The following is a 15,440-nucleotide window of genomic DNA, read 5'->3' as shown; positions in this document are numbered from 1 at the left end:
CCCAACAGCAATTTGCTGAAAAACAAAATTCTCCAGAGAGAAGGGCCAGGATGACTGATTACATAAGAGCCTTCTTTACACACTGGTTAAAATATAATAGCATGTTCCCTCTCATTTCTGTGATCAATTGACTCAGCTTCTATTTTCACCCTTAAAAAATAAAGTACGATGAGAGTTGTTCTTACGTTCGACTCTCTAGAAGATATTTAACTCCTCAGGGAAGACGAGATCGAGAATAAAAGTATAGTAATGTTGCAGAAATGTGTCCGTTTTTTTTGAAGAAAAATAGCCCTAGAGTATTGATTCATGGCTGTAACCCATGCTGTGGGAGGTCTCCCGTGGAGTAGAAAGAGGTCTTCCCTTGTCTGTCTTTTTCAACATTTTCAACTTAGATGAAGACACAGAAGGTGAGTTTCTCAGCTTTGTGGCTCTTACAAGGCTGAGAAGAAGAGCTTGTATGGAGGATTATAGTATCTCCATTTAAAGAAAATTTTCTTTGTTCATATGAAGTGATGGGCCCACCTATAGGAGAATAGGAATATTATGTCCTAGAGAGTTCTCTGGTCAAAAGAAAAAAAAAAAATCAGCTTGCTTTGAATCATGTTTATTTAGGAAAGGTCACCATAAGAGCCATTATCTAAATCAAAGCTCATCACATGTCATTCTGAAGGTAGCATCTGACTTACAACATTTTGTCTTGTATGAGGCTACAGCTTACCTCTGTAAGTGGATGAAGCCCAGGTATTATCTCCAAATTCCCACTGGTCAGTGGATTAGAATGTTCTTGAGGACAGGACAGGACTAAATAGCTTAAACAACAAACATTTATATCTTACAGTTCTGGAAAGTGGAAAGTCCAAGATCAGGGCACAGATTCAGTGTCTGGTGAGAATCCACACCCTTGTTCATAGATGGCTGCCTTCTTGCCATATTCTCACACGGCAGAAAGTGAGAAAGCTCATGGCAGAAAGTGAGAGAGCTCGATGGGTCTATTTTATAAGGGCACTAATCCCATTCATGAGAGATCCACCATTACGATATAATCACCTCCCAGAAGCTCCATATAAACACTGGCATACTGGGGATTAAGCTTCAACATATGTGTGAGGGATGGGGAGGACATAAACATCCAGTCTATGGCTTAGAGCATGTACTCCTTTGTGTCATGTTTATTTTGCTCAGCATTTTTTTTTAAGATTTTATTTATTTATTTGTTTGAGAGAGAGCGTGAGCATAAGCACTGGCAGGGGTGGGTGGGGGTAGGGACAAAGGAAGAGGGAGAAGAAGGCTCCCTGCTGAGCAGGGGCGGGATATGGGGCTCCATCCTAAGACCCTGAGATCATGACCTGAGCTGAAGGCAGACACTTAACTGACGGGGCCACCCAGATGTCCCTAATTTACATTTCTATGATGACTAATGATGTTGAGAACATTTTCTTTGCTTCTTGGCTGTGCGCATGTACGTGTGTGTGTTTGTGTGTGTGTGTGTTCAGATCGTTTGCTTGATTTTTAGTCATACTGTTTGTCTCACTATTGATTTGTAGGAGCTACTTACATTCTGGACATTAGTCCTTTGTTGGATAGAAATATTATTAATATATCTTCCTCTGGGAAGTATCTGTTAGAGTCTTTTGACCATTTTGGAAAATTCAGTTGTTCCTCTTTTTGTCATAACTTTTTATCCTAACTTGTATGACTTCTTTATATATTCTGGATATAGCTACTTGGTCAGATATATGTTTTGTGAATGTTGTTTGCCCTTTGGTGGATCACTGTCTTCTTATTGGTATCTTTTGAAGAGCAGACATTTTTAATTTTGGTTCAGTCCAATTTATCAATTTGCTTTGGTGATTGGTACTTCTGTGTCTTGTTCAAGAAATTTTGACTAATTCAAAGTCCTCAAACTGTTTTTGAAACTTTATAGTTTTGGTCTTTACTTTTAGGCTTAGAATCCACCTCAAATTAGTTTTTGTGTGAGGTATGAGGCAGGAATTGAGGTTCTTTAGTTCTTATGGCATCCAGTTTTTCTCACACCACTTCCTAAAGACTTTCTTTTCCCTGTGGAATCACTTTGTCAGTTTTTCTTTTTTTTACATAAAGTCAGTTGATTGTGGAAGTGTGAACCTAAACCATTAAGTTCACAGTATTTTTTTTAAACAGCAAAAATAACTAGAAAAGTTTTGTGTTTTCTTTCTTAGCTATTCTTTTTCTCTTTGTGCTTTGGCTGTTATACTTTCTAGTTCACTTCTTCATTTCCCTGCTGTTGCAGTTTGCTGATAAGTCCATTGAAATAATTCTTCATTTCCATATCATGTTTTTTGTATCTGACACTTGTATTCAGATTTTTTTTTGAATTTTCTTTTCACTGCTGCTCATGCACAGCAATTTCTGTATCTTTTTTTTTTTTTAACCATTTCCTCTCTTAAAGTTAGGTCACATGCTCTTGCTTTTTCACTTACTTACAGTTTTTTTTAAAATTGAATCTGAGATATTATGTATAAAATGATAGTATGGACTATAAGTAAATAGTATTTATGCCCAGAATGGTCATATATCTTCCTTGTCAGGCCACTAGTGTAAAGGATTGAGCCAATCTAGGCTGCAGTGGACCGGGTTTAGGCTTTGCTGTTATTCTCATTAGATGTTATTATCACAGTCTCAAATTACTTAAAAACAGGAGCAGGTCCTTCTCTTTTGCAGGGATTGGGGTCTGATTGCCTCAGGATCTGCCCTCAACTTTCCTCTCCACCCTCAGCCTTCAGCAGCATAAGAGAAAGCTCTCAGGTCTCCTGCCTCTCCCCCCAGTAGCAGGTGGCCAGTCTGCACTTTTTATAGGTTTACACCTAAAATAAGATGATTTATAAAAGCTAAATATAAGAGGTATGTAGAATGAGACATCAACAAAACAGAAACAAAAGATAGCATGGAGCAATAAAAAGTAATGAGCTATCAAGCCACACAAAGACATGGAGGAAATTTAAAAGCATGTTGCTAAGTGAAAGAAGCCAATCTGAAAAGGCTGCATTGTATATGACATTCTGGAAGAGGCCAAGCTGGAGACAGTAAGATCTGTGGTTGCACCGGGTTGAGGGGAAGAAAGAAGGATACATAGGTGGAACACAGAGGGTTTTTAGGGCACTGAAACTCTTCTGTATGACCCTATAATGAGGGACACATGTCATCATATTTGGTTAAATCCATAGAAGGTACAACACAAAGAGTAAGCCCTAATGTAAATGATAGATTTTAGTTAATAATGTATCAATATTGATTAATCAATTGTAACAAATCAAACCCCACAAAGATGGAAATAATGAGGGCAACTGTGGGAATTCTCTATGTTCTGATCTACTTTTCTGTAAATTTAAAACTTCTCTAAAAAAATAGTCTATTAATTTTTTAAAGTTGGTAGTGTTCAGATCAAACAAAGCAAGTTCAATCAACACAAAAGCATAAGGAGAACAAAGATCAATTGGAATTGATAACAGGTATAGCTAATATGTAACAGTCATTAAACATTATGAGTTGAAAAATACCACTAAAATATAAAACAAAATGTGATAGAAATACAAGCACAAATGCATAAAAACATAGGGCAGATTTTAGCATACTACCATTTTTCCAAGATAGTTTAAATACACCAAAGGAGATACAGAGAATATATAGCCTGTGATCCAGTAGGGAACAGATGTTTCTGCATGAAAATGTGACTTTCACTTATCTGTTCCCCTAAGAACTTGACGAAGGTAACATGTCAACTAAGTTTAAGGTGTTATTGTTTATGGTAGAAATAACCCTTGCAGGGGAAATTGTATCTGGGCTAGGGGAGACCATAAATGAGCTGATCGGGACATCACAGCCTTAGGCTTCTCTGAATGTGGTGACTTTTGTATCTGGGCATGTCTCTACAGGAACCCAGTTATAGAAGATTGGCTACTGGGGGCATGGGGCTTCTAAGCCAAGGTGATTCTTATACCTGCCCAATGTAAATCTCATTCCTTCACACTGAAATGTCATTGGGGAGACTGGCAATCTGTGTGGATTGTTTTAGGGACTCCTCCAAGAACTGCTCAATGCAAGAGGAACTCCTGACATTGCCTTGTGTCAAGCTTTGGTTTCTAGCTTATACATCTCTGAGTGAATGGTGCTGAAGGAGGCTGGTGAAGGTTTTGTGAGTCTGAATGTTTTGTGGAACCCAAGAAGACTTCCTGGTGAATATTGCAAGATGGTACACTCAATTCGGTTAATTTGTGGGCAGTTTAATAAAAGTATTATTTACACTGATGTCAGTGGGATATAGGGAAATTACAAAAGATCATTGAGTACACCAAGACAAGTAACAACAAGGCAGTGAAAGGATAAGAACCTGGAAATAGAGCCATAGGCAGAAGGCTCATAGACAGGAACTGTGACTTCTCCTTGAGAGATTCAACCAGTTTTTCCTAATTTTGCAGGGAAGGAGCTAGAAGAAAAATAATTCTGACCTCACTTTCCTCCTTTCCTTTGTTTTCCTGTGGGGGTCTTCTTATGGCTGAACCCAAAGAACTTGAGTCAGGCAAAGATTTTTTAGATAGAGCATAAAAAAACACAAATAGCAAAAGAAAATGAAAAACTGGACTTCATCAATATTAAAAGCATTTGTTTCTCAAAAGACACTTTCAACAAAATGAAAGGACAAGCTATGAACTGAGAGAAAATATTTTCAAAACATACTGGGTATAAGGGATTTGATTCAAACATATATAAAGAACACCTGCAAATCAAGAGTAAGATAAAAAATTTTTTTCAAAAGGCAGATTATATAGACACTTTCCCAAATATACAAATGGCCAGTAATCACACACTCAACACCATTAGTTATTGAGGAAATGCAAATTAAAACCTCAATGATATGTCACTACTCACCTCTGGTATGGCTTAATGAAAAAGGTGAACACTATGAAGCATTAATGAGAATATGGAACACCTTAAACACTCACACATTGCTTTTGGAAATGCAAAATGGTATAGCCATTTTGAAAATGTTTGACTATTTTTTATAAAGTTAAACATACTTACTGTATATGTCCCAGAAATTCAACTCCTGGGTATTTATCCAAGTGAAAGGAAAACAATGGCTATGCAAAGACCTGAATATTCACAGCAGCCGAATAATCAAAAAGTTGAGTGTTTCTAGCAGTTTTATTCATAATAGAAAGGAAGAAAGAAAGGGGAAAAAAAGAGAACTTGAAACAATCCAATGTCCATCAACTGGGGAGTGAATAAACAAATTGTGGTACATCCACACAGAGAAATGCTCCTCAGCAGTATCAAAGAAGAGACTACTGATCGTGCAACAAGATGAATAAATCTCAAAAGCATCATGTCAAGTAAAACTGGCAGTTACTACAAGATTAATAGTGTATGATCCTGTCCATATGACACACTATAAAAGGCAAAACTACAGAGACAGAAAATAGGGTCGTTGTTGTCAGGGGTTGGGGCTGGAGAGGAAGGGATCAACTTGCAGAGAGGTACAGGAGCATTCTTTTGGAGTGGTGGGAAGATTCTGCATTTTGACTGTGGTGGTAGTTACACAATTGTTTACAGCCAAAATTCCTCAAACTTTACACTGAAAAGTTGGGCTTATTTTGTGAAGAAAAAGAAGGAAGGAAGGAAGGAAGGAAGGAAGGGGGATGGAGGAAAAGTGGGAGGGAAGAAAGAAGGGAGGAAGGAAAGAAGGAAAGAAAAAAGAAAAAATTGGATGCAAGTTCTCATTCTGCATCTCTCCTTGAGATTTCTGACCTTGGCACCTCTTGTGAAGAATGAAAAGAACACAAAGTTTGATCAGATGAACGCCACACTTAGCTCACAGGTGAATCTCTTAGACTCTCAGAGGTGCAGTTTCCCCTTCTGAAAAATGAGATTAATAATAACTTACATCAGAGGGCTGTTGTAAGGATTCACTAGGATAACATGTGAAAGCAACTGGCAGAAACAGGTGCTCGAAATGTCCCACTTACATTAAAAAGATAAACCAGGAAGGGGACTGGTGGGGGACCAACATGTTCTCTGCCCGGGGCTTTATCTAGCTCATCGTGACCTTGGGTACAGCTCGTCCCTTTCCTCTGATGCTCCCAGAGAGTTAGGAGATGAGTTGCCTCCCCAGAAGGCAATCTAGTTCTGGGGGATCTATTTAATTGAATCATGTCCCCTGGGGCCCATCTGATTTATACCTTTGTTCTCCAGTCATTTTGGAACATTAGCCGGCAAAAATAATATGGCAAGTGCTTCTTCAATAGCCTTACCCCTCAGCCTTTGTTAAGACTGCATAAGAAGATAATTTCCCCTGTGAGGATGGTTTGCTTTGCCTTTCTCTCATCAGGAGCAGCCTGAACATCAGGGTAAATGCCACAGAGATCTCAGCTGGCCTCACTTGGATATACAGCTCAGGCTTATTGTTGGGTAAGCACTAAGAGAGTCAATTAATTTAATGGCTTTTTATTATGAGTTCAGGTGCAGTTCAATTTACAAGTTTTCCTTTCAAAATCATTCAGCCATTAAAGCCCCATAATCTTGGGAGGTTTCGAAGACACTTAATTGATAAATGTTTTTTCTCTCCACACATTATCTCTCATGTTTATTCATGAAGAGTGAAGCAGTTTTTATAATTTGCACAAAGGTTTGGCATATCTGGCCAAACCTTTCTGCAGGGGAGAAAGGGTGATGCCATCTCCAAGGCCAATGAAGAGGGGGATTTGAGTTGGGAAGGCAGAGAACTCTACCTCAGGTTCCAATTCCCTTGCTTTGGCTAGCAAGAGCCTGAAATCTGGGGCACCGAGGGGCTTACTTGGCACCCAGACAGGCAAATGTGTATTGGCTGGATGGCTAAATTGTGAACAGAGCAAGGTTTGTCCTTGGAAATTTCCATCCCTTCATTCCCTCTTTTTAAATCATCATCCCTTGGGGTGCCTGGGTGGCTCAATCAGTTAAGTATCTGCCTTTGGCTCAGGTCATGATCTCAGGGTCCTGGGACCTAGTCTTGTATTGGTCTCCCCACTTTCTAATGTGCTTCATCCACCCCTGCCCTTTGAAGAGTACACCAGGCTACAGACCTGTGTTTCTCACACTTGACTCCATAGAAGAGTAATCCGGAGATCTTTCAAATATCTGGCTGCCTAGGCTGTACCATCACATCAATTATATCAGAATCTTGGAGGGAGGGGTATAGGGGTATAGGGTATATATAAACAATTATTTTTTAAAGCCCCCAAAGTAATTTCAATGTGCAGCCAGGGTTGGGAACAGCTTCCTTGGACCAGTGCTTCTCCAGGTGTGGTTTGTGAGTCATGGACTCTCCTAGGGTAATTAGTGGAGAATGCAAACTCCCAGGCCCACGACCTCTAAAGGCACTGAATCTGTAGTGGGATCTGGGAGATTTGTGTTTTAACAAGATCCCCAGGAGATTCCTAAGTGTCCCAAATGTCTAATGTCTACTGTCTAATTTAATTTGAAGCTGGTTGAATTAAGTACCTAGCAACTATAAGTCTTTTAAGGGGGCTTCTAATCTTTTAGGACAGTGTTTCTCAAACTTTAATGTGCATATGAATTAACTGGGAATCTTATTAAAATGCATATTCTGATTTAATAGGTCTGTGGCAAGGGCTAACCAGTATCCAGGTCCCCCTGACCTGAGCACTACTCTTTGAGCAAGGAAGTTTGATTATTTGGGACTCATCATTGGGCCCTTGAGATAGCCAAGTCCAGGAATACCTGCCAAATTATCTACTTTTACATTATACTACACATGGCTTTATTTTTTAATTTAAATTCAATTGGCCAACAACATATAGTACATCATTAGTTTCAGATGTAGAGTTCAGTAATTCATCAGTTGTATACAACAGCCAGTGCTCATTACATCGTGAGCCCTCCTTAATGCCCATCACCCAATTGCCACCCCCCCAACCCAGCAACCTTCATTTTATTTCCTAGCATTGAGAGTCTCTCATGGTTTGTCTCTCTCTTTGATGACTTCCCATTCAATTTTCCCTCCCTTCTCCTATGATCCTCTGCACTGTTTGTGAAACCATATAATTGTCTTTCTCTGATTGACTTACTTTGCTCAGCATAATACCCTCCAGTTCCATCCCATTGATGTAAATGGTAAGTATTCATTCTTTCTGATGGCTGCATAATATTCCATTGTATAAATATACCACATCTTCTTTATCTACTCATCTGTCGATGGACATTTAGGTTCTTTTCATAGTTTGGCTATTGTAGACATTGCTGCTGTAAACATATGGGTGCACATGCCCCTTTGGGTCACTACATTTGTATCTTCAGAGTAAATGCCCAGTAGTGCAATTGCTGGGTCAAAGGGTAGCTCTATTTTAAACTTCTTGAGGAACCTCCATGCTCTTTTTCAGAGTGCCTGCACCAGCTTGCATTCCCACCAACAATGTAGTAGGGTTCCCCTTTCTCCACATTCTGGCCAACATTTATTGTTTCCTGTCTTGTTAATTTTAGCCATTCTGACTGGTGTGAGGTGATAACACATTATGATTTTGATTTGTATTTCTCTGATGCCGAGTGATGTGGAGCATTTTTTCATGTGTCTGTTGGCCATCTGGATGTCTTCTTTTGAGAAATACCTGCACATGTCTTCTGCCCATTTCTTGACTGGATTATTTTTTTTGGGTGTTGAGTTAGTAAGTTCTTTATAGATCTTGGATACTAGCCCTTTATCTGATATCTTATGTTTAATAATATTTAAAACGTCATATCTTCTCCCATTCTGTTGGTTGCCTTTTAGTCTTATTGACTGTTTCCTTTGTTGTGCAAATGCTTTTTATCTTGATGATGTCTCAATAGGTCGTTTTTGCTTTTATTTCCCTTGCCTTTGGAGCTGTATCTAGCAAGATGTTGTTGCAGCTGAGGTCAAAGAGGTTGCTGCCTGTGTGAGGATTTCTGTGTCACATTTAGGTTGTTCATCCATTTTAAATTTATCTTTGAGTATTACACATAGCTTTATAAATATTTGCATGCATTCTAATCCTCTAAATGCTCCTATTCCAAAAATGATGTACGATAGCTCTCTCTTTAAATGGAAATCCCCAATTTTGGCATACCAGTTAACAAAAATTATCGCCATTTTTTCAATCTGCCTGAGTTGTTAATGTGGAGATAGTAGGTATTGACTAAATTACCTATTTTTTTTTAAAGATTTTATTTATTTATTTGTCAGAGAGAGAGAGAGAGCACAGGCAGGCAGAGTGGCAGCAGAGGCAGAGGGAGAAGCAGGCTCCCTGCCGAGCAAGGAGCCTGATGTGGGACTCAATCCCAGGACGCTGGGATCATGACCTGAGCCGAAGGCAGCGGCTTAACCAACTGAGCCACCCAGGCGTCCCTAAATTACCTATTTTTGTGCTTGACAAAGGTGGGTATTAAATATATGCAGACTTCAGAAATGAGAAAACATTAACACAATTTTTTTTCCTTTTTTATTTTTTTGAGGGGTCACTCATGCACAAACTCAGTTGGTAAACTTTTCCAGAAACAGGGAGACACAACACTGAGTAAAGTGTAGTCTTTGACAGCTGCCTTTATCGCTGGAATTTTATTAGGAAACTGTCAAAGTAACTAGATTTCACAAGAGGATCAGTCAATGCTAACTTGTCCTGAGCATCAGCTCTGGTTTTTGGATCATGAAGCTTGCAAGGACATGCTGGGCAAGATGTCAAGTTCACAGAGAGTGCTGCCAGCATTTAATCCAAGTGTATTGGGTCACTGGGGTAGAGAGAGAACAAAAGTCCATCATATCTCAGCAGCTGCTGTGTGACAACAGGCAGAGTAACTGTAAAGAAGGTTGGAACAGAAACCATCCAAGGAAATGTCTGTCATGCATCAAGCATCTGTCCTAGTTGGGCTGGTGTACAACAGGCTGAGTCTATGTAGTTTTTATAATCAAGACCATGGTTCTGCTTCCAGAAACAGACTAGATAGTGTGTGTTGTGTAGGTGGATAAAATTGCTCAGTTGGCCGAGACTTTAAAAGCTCAGCTAGTCCAACATGTTGCATCAGACAGACTCGAATGTCATAACTTCCAGACACACAGGAACCCCTTCCATTCTAAAATCTTGGTAGGTAAGTCTGTTTTGCCACATTTTCCCCACCTCTCTCTGGCATCTTTCCTGGTCAGGAAACACTTATTTATGTTTAAAACGAATCCATTTTTAAAACATTTATTACCTTTCTTATGTTTAATAATATTTAAAACGTTATTAAATATCTAGAAAAGCCCTTGGCATTGTAGGAGATTTCAACATGTGTAAAGCATGGTTCCCGCCTTCATATTCGGTGGAGCTCAGTTCTTCTGCCAACTTTGGTAACCCTTCATCCAGAATTAATTTTCCCCTGAAAATTTCCCCATTCTTTATTCATGAATTTATTATAGCATTTATCACATTCTGATTTTTTGTTATGTATCGCATGTGCATGTATATGTCCATTATCTCCTTGTTGGATCAACAGGGCTTCTATCAGCATAAAATGGAGAAGTTGGCATCAGCTCGAGGGTCTGTTTTGTCAAATAATTTGAAGGAACTTAAGGATCTATGTTTTTACTATCTGATGTTAGTAACTTTGACAGAGCAGAAATTGATAGATATCTGTCAAGTTAAAATAAACATTCTGTGCACAAGAAGTAGATAAAGTCTTATACCCTGTGACCTTGTTTGCTGATGCAAACAAACAGCCTAAATATCTATCTGTAAGCCCCTGACTAAATGCAGTTTGGGATACCTAGATAATAAAATACTGTACCCTACTGAAAGGATATGGGAGCAGGTCTACACATACCAATCCGGAACATTCACCAAGATACAGTGTTAAGTGAAAAAAGTGAGATGCAGAATGATGGGTATGGAATGCTAACATTTGTAATTTAAAAAAAAAGTGTGTGTGTATGTGTATAATATGCATAAAATATTTCTAGAAAGATACAAAAGGAATTAGTAGCAGTGGCTGCTGACCAGGAGGGCTCCTGGGGATGGGGTAGGGGGAGTGGTGGGTTGATAAACCACCTCTCGGGGGATAAGGAAAAAAACCCTATGTGTAGAGTTTGATCACAGCTATGGTGTAAATACCTCCAATGTGGACAAGTGCAAGTTCACAGTGACTTAACAATGGGCTCACAGTGATGTGATATGAGGTGGCTTCAAAGCCTATCTCTACACAAAGGTGGGAAGGTGGCCTAGTCCCTGTAGCCCCTTTGGTACAATTTGAATTTCTGATGCCATACTTGGATTGACTATTTAAAATATAACAAACTTCTAAATTTAGAAAAATCATCATGATTAGATTGCTATATTCCATTAGCCTTCTCTTCTCCAAGAGTCAGTTTTCTTTCCTTGAGAGTACCTGTTGGTGCTCTCCCGTACTGGTCAGGTGATGTATCAGTGCAGTCTTGCACAAAAAGGAACATTTAAGATTTGTAGCCTCTTGGTCGGTAGAAAAGGCAGTTACCTCCTACGTGTGGAAGCTGCAGGAATGTTCAGGCTAGGAAAGAGACACTTCCAGAAAGAAGCTGCTGGTGAAGCTGGGACTCATGGCGGGATCACAAAAACCAGGCGTCCTAACAGCCGTGTGGGTGTGGATCCTCTACTGGTGAGGAGGTAACCAAACAGATGCTTCTCCATCACAGCAGCCCACCTCAGAGAATGCCAGCAGGTGCGAAATTCCTCAGCATCCGCCCCGATGCTCCTCCCTCACCATGCCCCGCCCAGCCAGGCTGGAGAGTGGACATCAGTTCCTGCCAGCCAAAAGGATTCCTTCTGCAATCTCTCTAGAAGCCATCTTGCACCAATCCCCACATCTGGTTTTTGTTCATGACTGGGCTCAATGTGTCTAATCCAGCTTACTCTTTGGTTTTTCTTTAGACTGTTTTCTCCGTTAGAAGCTCGCCCTGCCGTTCTATCACTCAACACACCTGAGAATTTGTTGAACCTGGTCAGCCGAGCACAGTGCTGGTCCTACTTAGAAGGGTATTTCTAAAACCTTGCCCAATGCCTACCACATATGAGACATTCAGTGTGTGTTGGCTGAATGATGTAATTAATAAGTCATGCTACATTCTAATGGAACTTTCAAAAGGAAACATCCAGAGACATCTCATAAAGGGAACATTTTATTTGGAGAGATCTTGAGCATTATTTTATCTTCATTTCCCATTAAGGCAGTAACAGTCTTCCTGGAGGCAGGTGGGGGAGAATGATCTGAGGCTACATTAAGTTCAGTCTAAGATGAAGCCAACCACTTTGTATTCAGATGCAGCAGAAATACAGATTACGGGCTAGGAGAGGCCACAGATTGGCTTCTCGAACGTGCTGCGGAGGAACAGATCCAGGGCGAGGCATTTCAATTGCTTTGCAAAATGGCTAAGTTCCATTACATGCCATTCCTGAAGAGGATACCTCGTGGATGAGCCCTTTTACCGGGACGGAGGGAGTCTAGTGTTGGTTCACAGTGCTCTGTCGCTTCCTAGCCTTTGGTAGGTTTTCACGGAAATTGTATCATCTATTAGGGCGGTTCAGATTCACACTGCTCCTCTGGTTTTGTTTCAAAATTCTTTAAATGTCATATGGATATGACTGTGTATTGTGGGGGGGTGGATAAGGGGTGGGATGGGGGCGCGCTTTTCATTGGCACATATTGCCCCCTTGAGCTTGCGGGGGTGGCAAAAAGCTTCTACACTACCAAGAAAGTAAACATTGATAATATGGGCTTGCAGCAATCAGATGTACTAAGATCTAACAGCAAATGAAAGCAGAGCCGAATTGCTTCCAGTCACCAGGTAAGTTAGCCAGACCACAACAAGGAGAACTAACAGGCAGGGCTAAATGCATGGAGAGCCAATACCCGGAAGGCTGGATGCTTTGCTGCGGCTCCACACTGTCCCCTGGTGGTACAGTGCTCAATTACACCCTCCTTGGATGTAAGCTGCCCAGTTAAGAATCTGAGGACATCATATGCAAGATGTTAGACCAGGTCTCAACCCAAATCCTAGAGTTAAAAAACAGAGGCTTCCTGTTGGCCGATAAAACCACAACTGATGACATTTGGGACGCTAGTTCTGAGGAGAGGCTCTGATGATGTCCTACTTCTGCAAATCACCAGACTGTTGGGACCCCAACAGCCTGACTGACCTGTCAGATGCTCCAAAGGGCCCAGATACAAGAATGGGCAGCAGAGGTGGGCCACAGAAGAAGGCACAGTTCTGAGAGCATGTAGAGCAGAGCTACGGGAGGCAGAGTGTAGGGGACGGGGAACAGAAGGAGAGGCTTGTAACAGATCAAATGCTGGCTGCCAGAAATAGGCTTTAGGACTGGTTGGATGATCTCCCCTCTCCTGGCTCTCACCTTGAACAAAAAAGGCAGCCAAATTAAGCCAGTTTGAAATATGATTAATAACAGTGCAGCTTCTATACTTGACTAATGGCAAAAGCAGGAAGGGTGCCTGGAAGATAAGTTTTTTTCTTCTCTAGATTTTCAAGGCAGCAATAAATTCAACAATAAAAAAGATTTGTAAGAGATTGGATTTTGTTTTTTTGTTTGCAAAGAATGAAGCATTTTTGTTAAATACAGGAGAAGCGACCAGGCTGAACAAACATACACTTTCTGGAATCCTGGATAACGTCACCAAGTTGAACACTTTGGAATGGCTTTGACTCGTCCCCATGCTTCCTGTAGGTACCCCATGTTGAGCAATCAGGAATGTGCATGTGGCCTCCCCACTGGGATCTACACCCTCTTCATTCCTTTCCCCATGAGGCAAGCAAACACCGTCATGACCATTTTGGGGTTCACTTCGACCAGATCTTCTGGAAGAGCATACACTCTGGCGCCAATTTTTCGGGCCATAGAGATGGCATATCTAAAAGGGAGGAAAGAGGAAGAATGAGGGGAGCCTGAGCAACACAATGTGAAGGGGACCCCTCAGGACCGTACTCATTGTCATCCCACATATGACATACCACGTACCACACACCACATACTATATCCCAGATCCTCTGCAGAACTCATTCTTGGGATACTTGGAGTCCATCATGGCGTCCTCCCATTTTTGTGAGCAAATCTTGGCCCAACAAAGCTTCTGACTCTTATCAGACTTGCTGTCTAGACTCAAGATGATTACAAATGTATTATCTGTCCTTAGACACCCCCTGAGCTCTTGCCACTTTTGATGCCTTCACCATGAGTATTCTCTTGGGCTGCAGAGCAGCAGAAAATATCATAGAACTGAACAAGAATGTGCGCTGGGAAAGGTTGGCAGACTCCATTTCCCCTGCAGAAATATTTTTACAAGGAAGTAAAATGGGGAGATGCATCGGTCATACTTCAACCTCACACATCAGTTTTATTCCTTGTTCCATTCCAGTTTTTGCCCACATAGGAATGTATTTATTTACATTACTATAATACTAGTATAGCCAGAGTTTTATATTACACATTTTCCACATAAGATTATTATAGCTCCATTGGAACATTTTGCTCACTTTTTAATTATAGGAAGATAATTTTTATGAGTTGTAATCTATTTTCAAATAAGCCCACACTACTACCTGGCAATTCTCTTATTCACCTCATTCATTATCTAGCAACCTCTTATAAGGACTACTCTAGAGATTCCCCATTCTATCTAAGGCCCCATTATTCTCTCTGCTCTGTAAACTAACTTTATTCTTTCTCTACTGATCATATTAAATGAAAAGCATCAAGCAGGCATAGTCCCCATTCTTTCTCCTTAACCATTTCTCAATCACTTCCTCTATATTGATTATTAATGAAACAAAAATGTACTTTCCTATTATAAAATATAGAGGGAAGTTGTTGAAAAATTAGAAACAAGAGCTTCAAGAAAATCATGCAAACCTTGCCATCAAAACAGAACCATTTTTAGCATTCTGTATAATCCCTTTTACCCATTTTTCAAAGGAATTTTGGATCATGCCTGTAGAGACAAGTGCTTGGGGGGGCAGGGAGCTCTGATATCAGACTTTGGACCTCAGCTGAGCCACTTAGTAACTGTAAGACTTTGGGCTCTATAAACTAACTTAAGAACTTCAAGTTCTTTAAACCTAATCACATTCTCCTTGAACAACTAGGCCCACGATTTTTTATTTTGTTTTAATTTCTAGGTTTTCATATGTATTCTTTCCTCTACCTGCAGTATTCTTTCTCCCTCCTTCACCTGTATCAGACTTTGGACCTCAGCTGAGCCACTTAGTAACTGTAAGACTTTGGGCTCTATAAACTAACTTAAGAACTTCAAGTTCTTTAAACCTAATCACATTCTCCTTGAACAACTAGGCCCACGATTTTTTATTTTGTTTTAATTTCTAGGTTTTCATATGTATTCTTTCCTCTACCTGCAGTATTCTTTCTCCCTCCTTCACCTGT

The 15,440-nt window shown here is 40.3% G+C and overlaps 1 protein-coding gene across 1 annotated transcript in view; it reads right to left on the bottom strand.

The window, feature by feature from the left end:
* Positions 1–12,156: 12,156 nt before the first annotated feature.
* LOC111147163 (lymphocyte cytosolic protein 1) overlaps positions 12,157–15,440 on the bottom strand; it is a 54,768-nt gene continuing 51,484 nt past the window's right edge. The window contains exon 16 of the mRNA XM_022503060.1: positions 12,157–13,914. Coding sequence (XP_022358768.1) covers positions 13,782–13,914 — 133 coding nt within the window. The 3' untranslated portion in view covers positions 12,157–13,781. The remainder of the gene's footprint in view (positions 13,915–15,440) is intronic.

Source organism: Enhydra lutris, unplaced genomic scaffold, assembly GCF_002288905.1.
Source record: "Enhydra lutris kenyoni isolate GAN:26980312 unplaced genomic scaffold, ASM228890v2 scaffoldscaffold15, whole genome shotgun sequence".
NCBI classification, from domain to species: Eukaryota; Metazoa; Chordata; class Mammalia; order Carnivora; family Mustelidae; genus Enhydra; species Enhydra lutris.
This window is presented reverse-complemented; position numbering and strand designations above follow the sequence as displayed.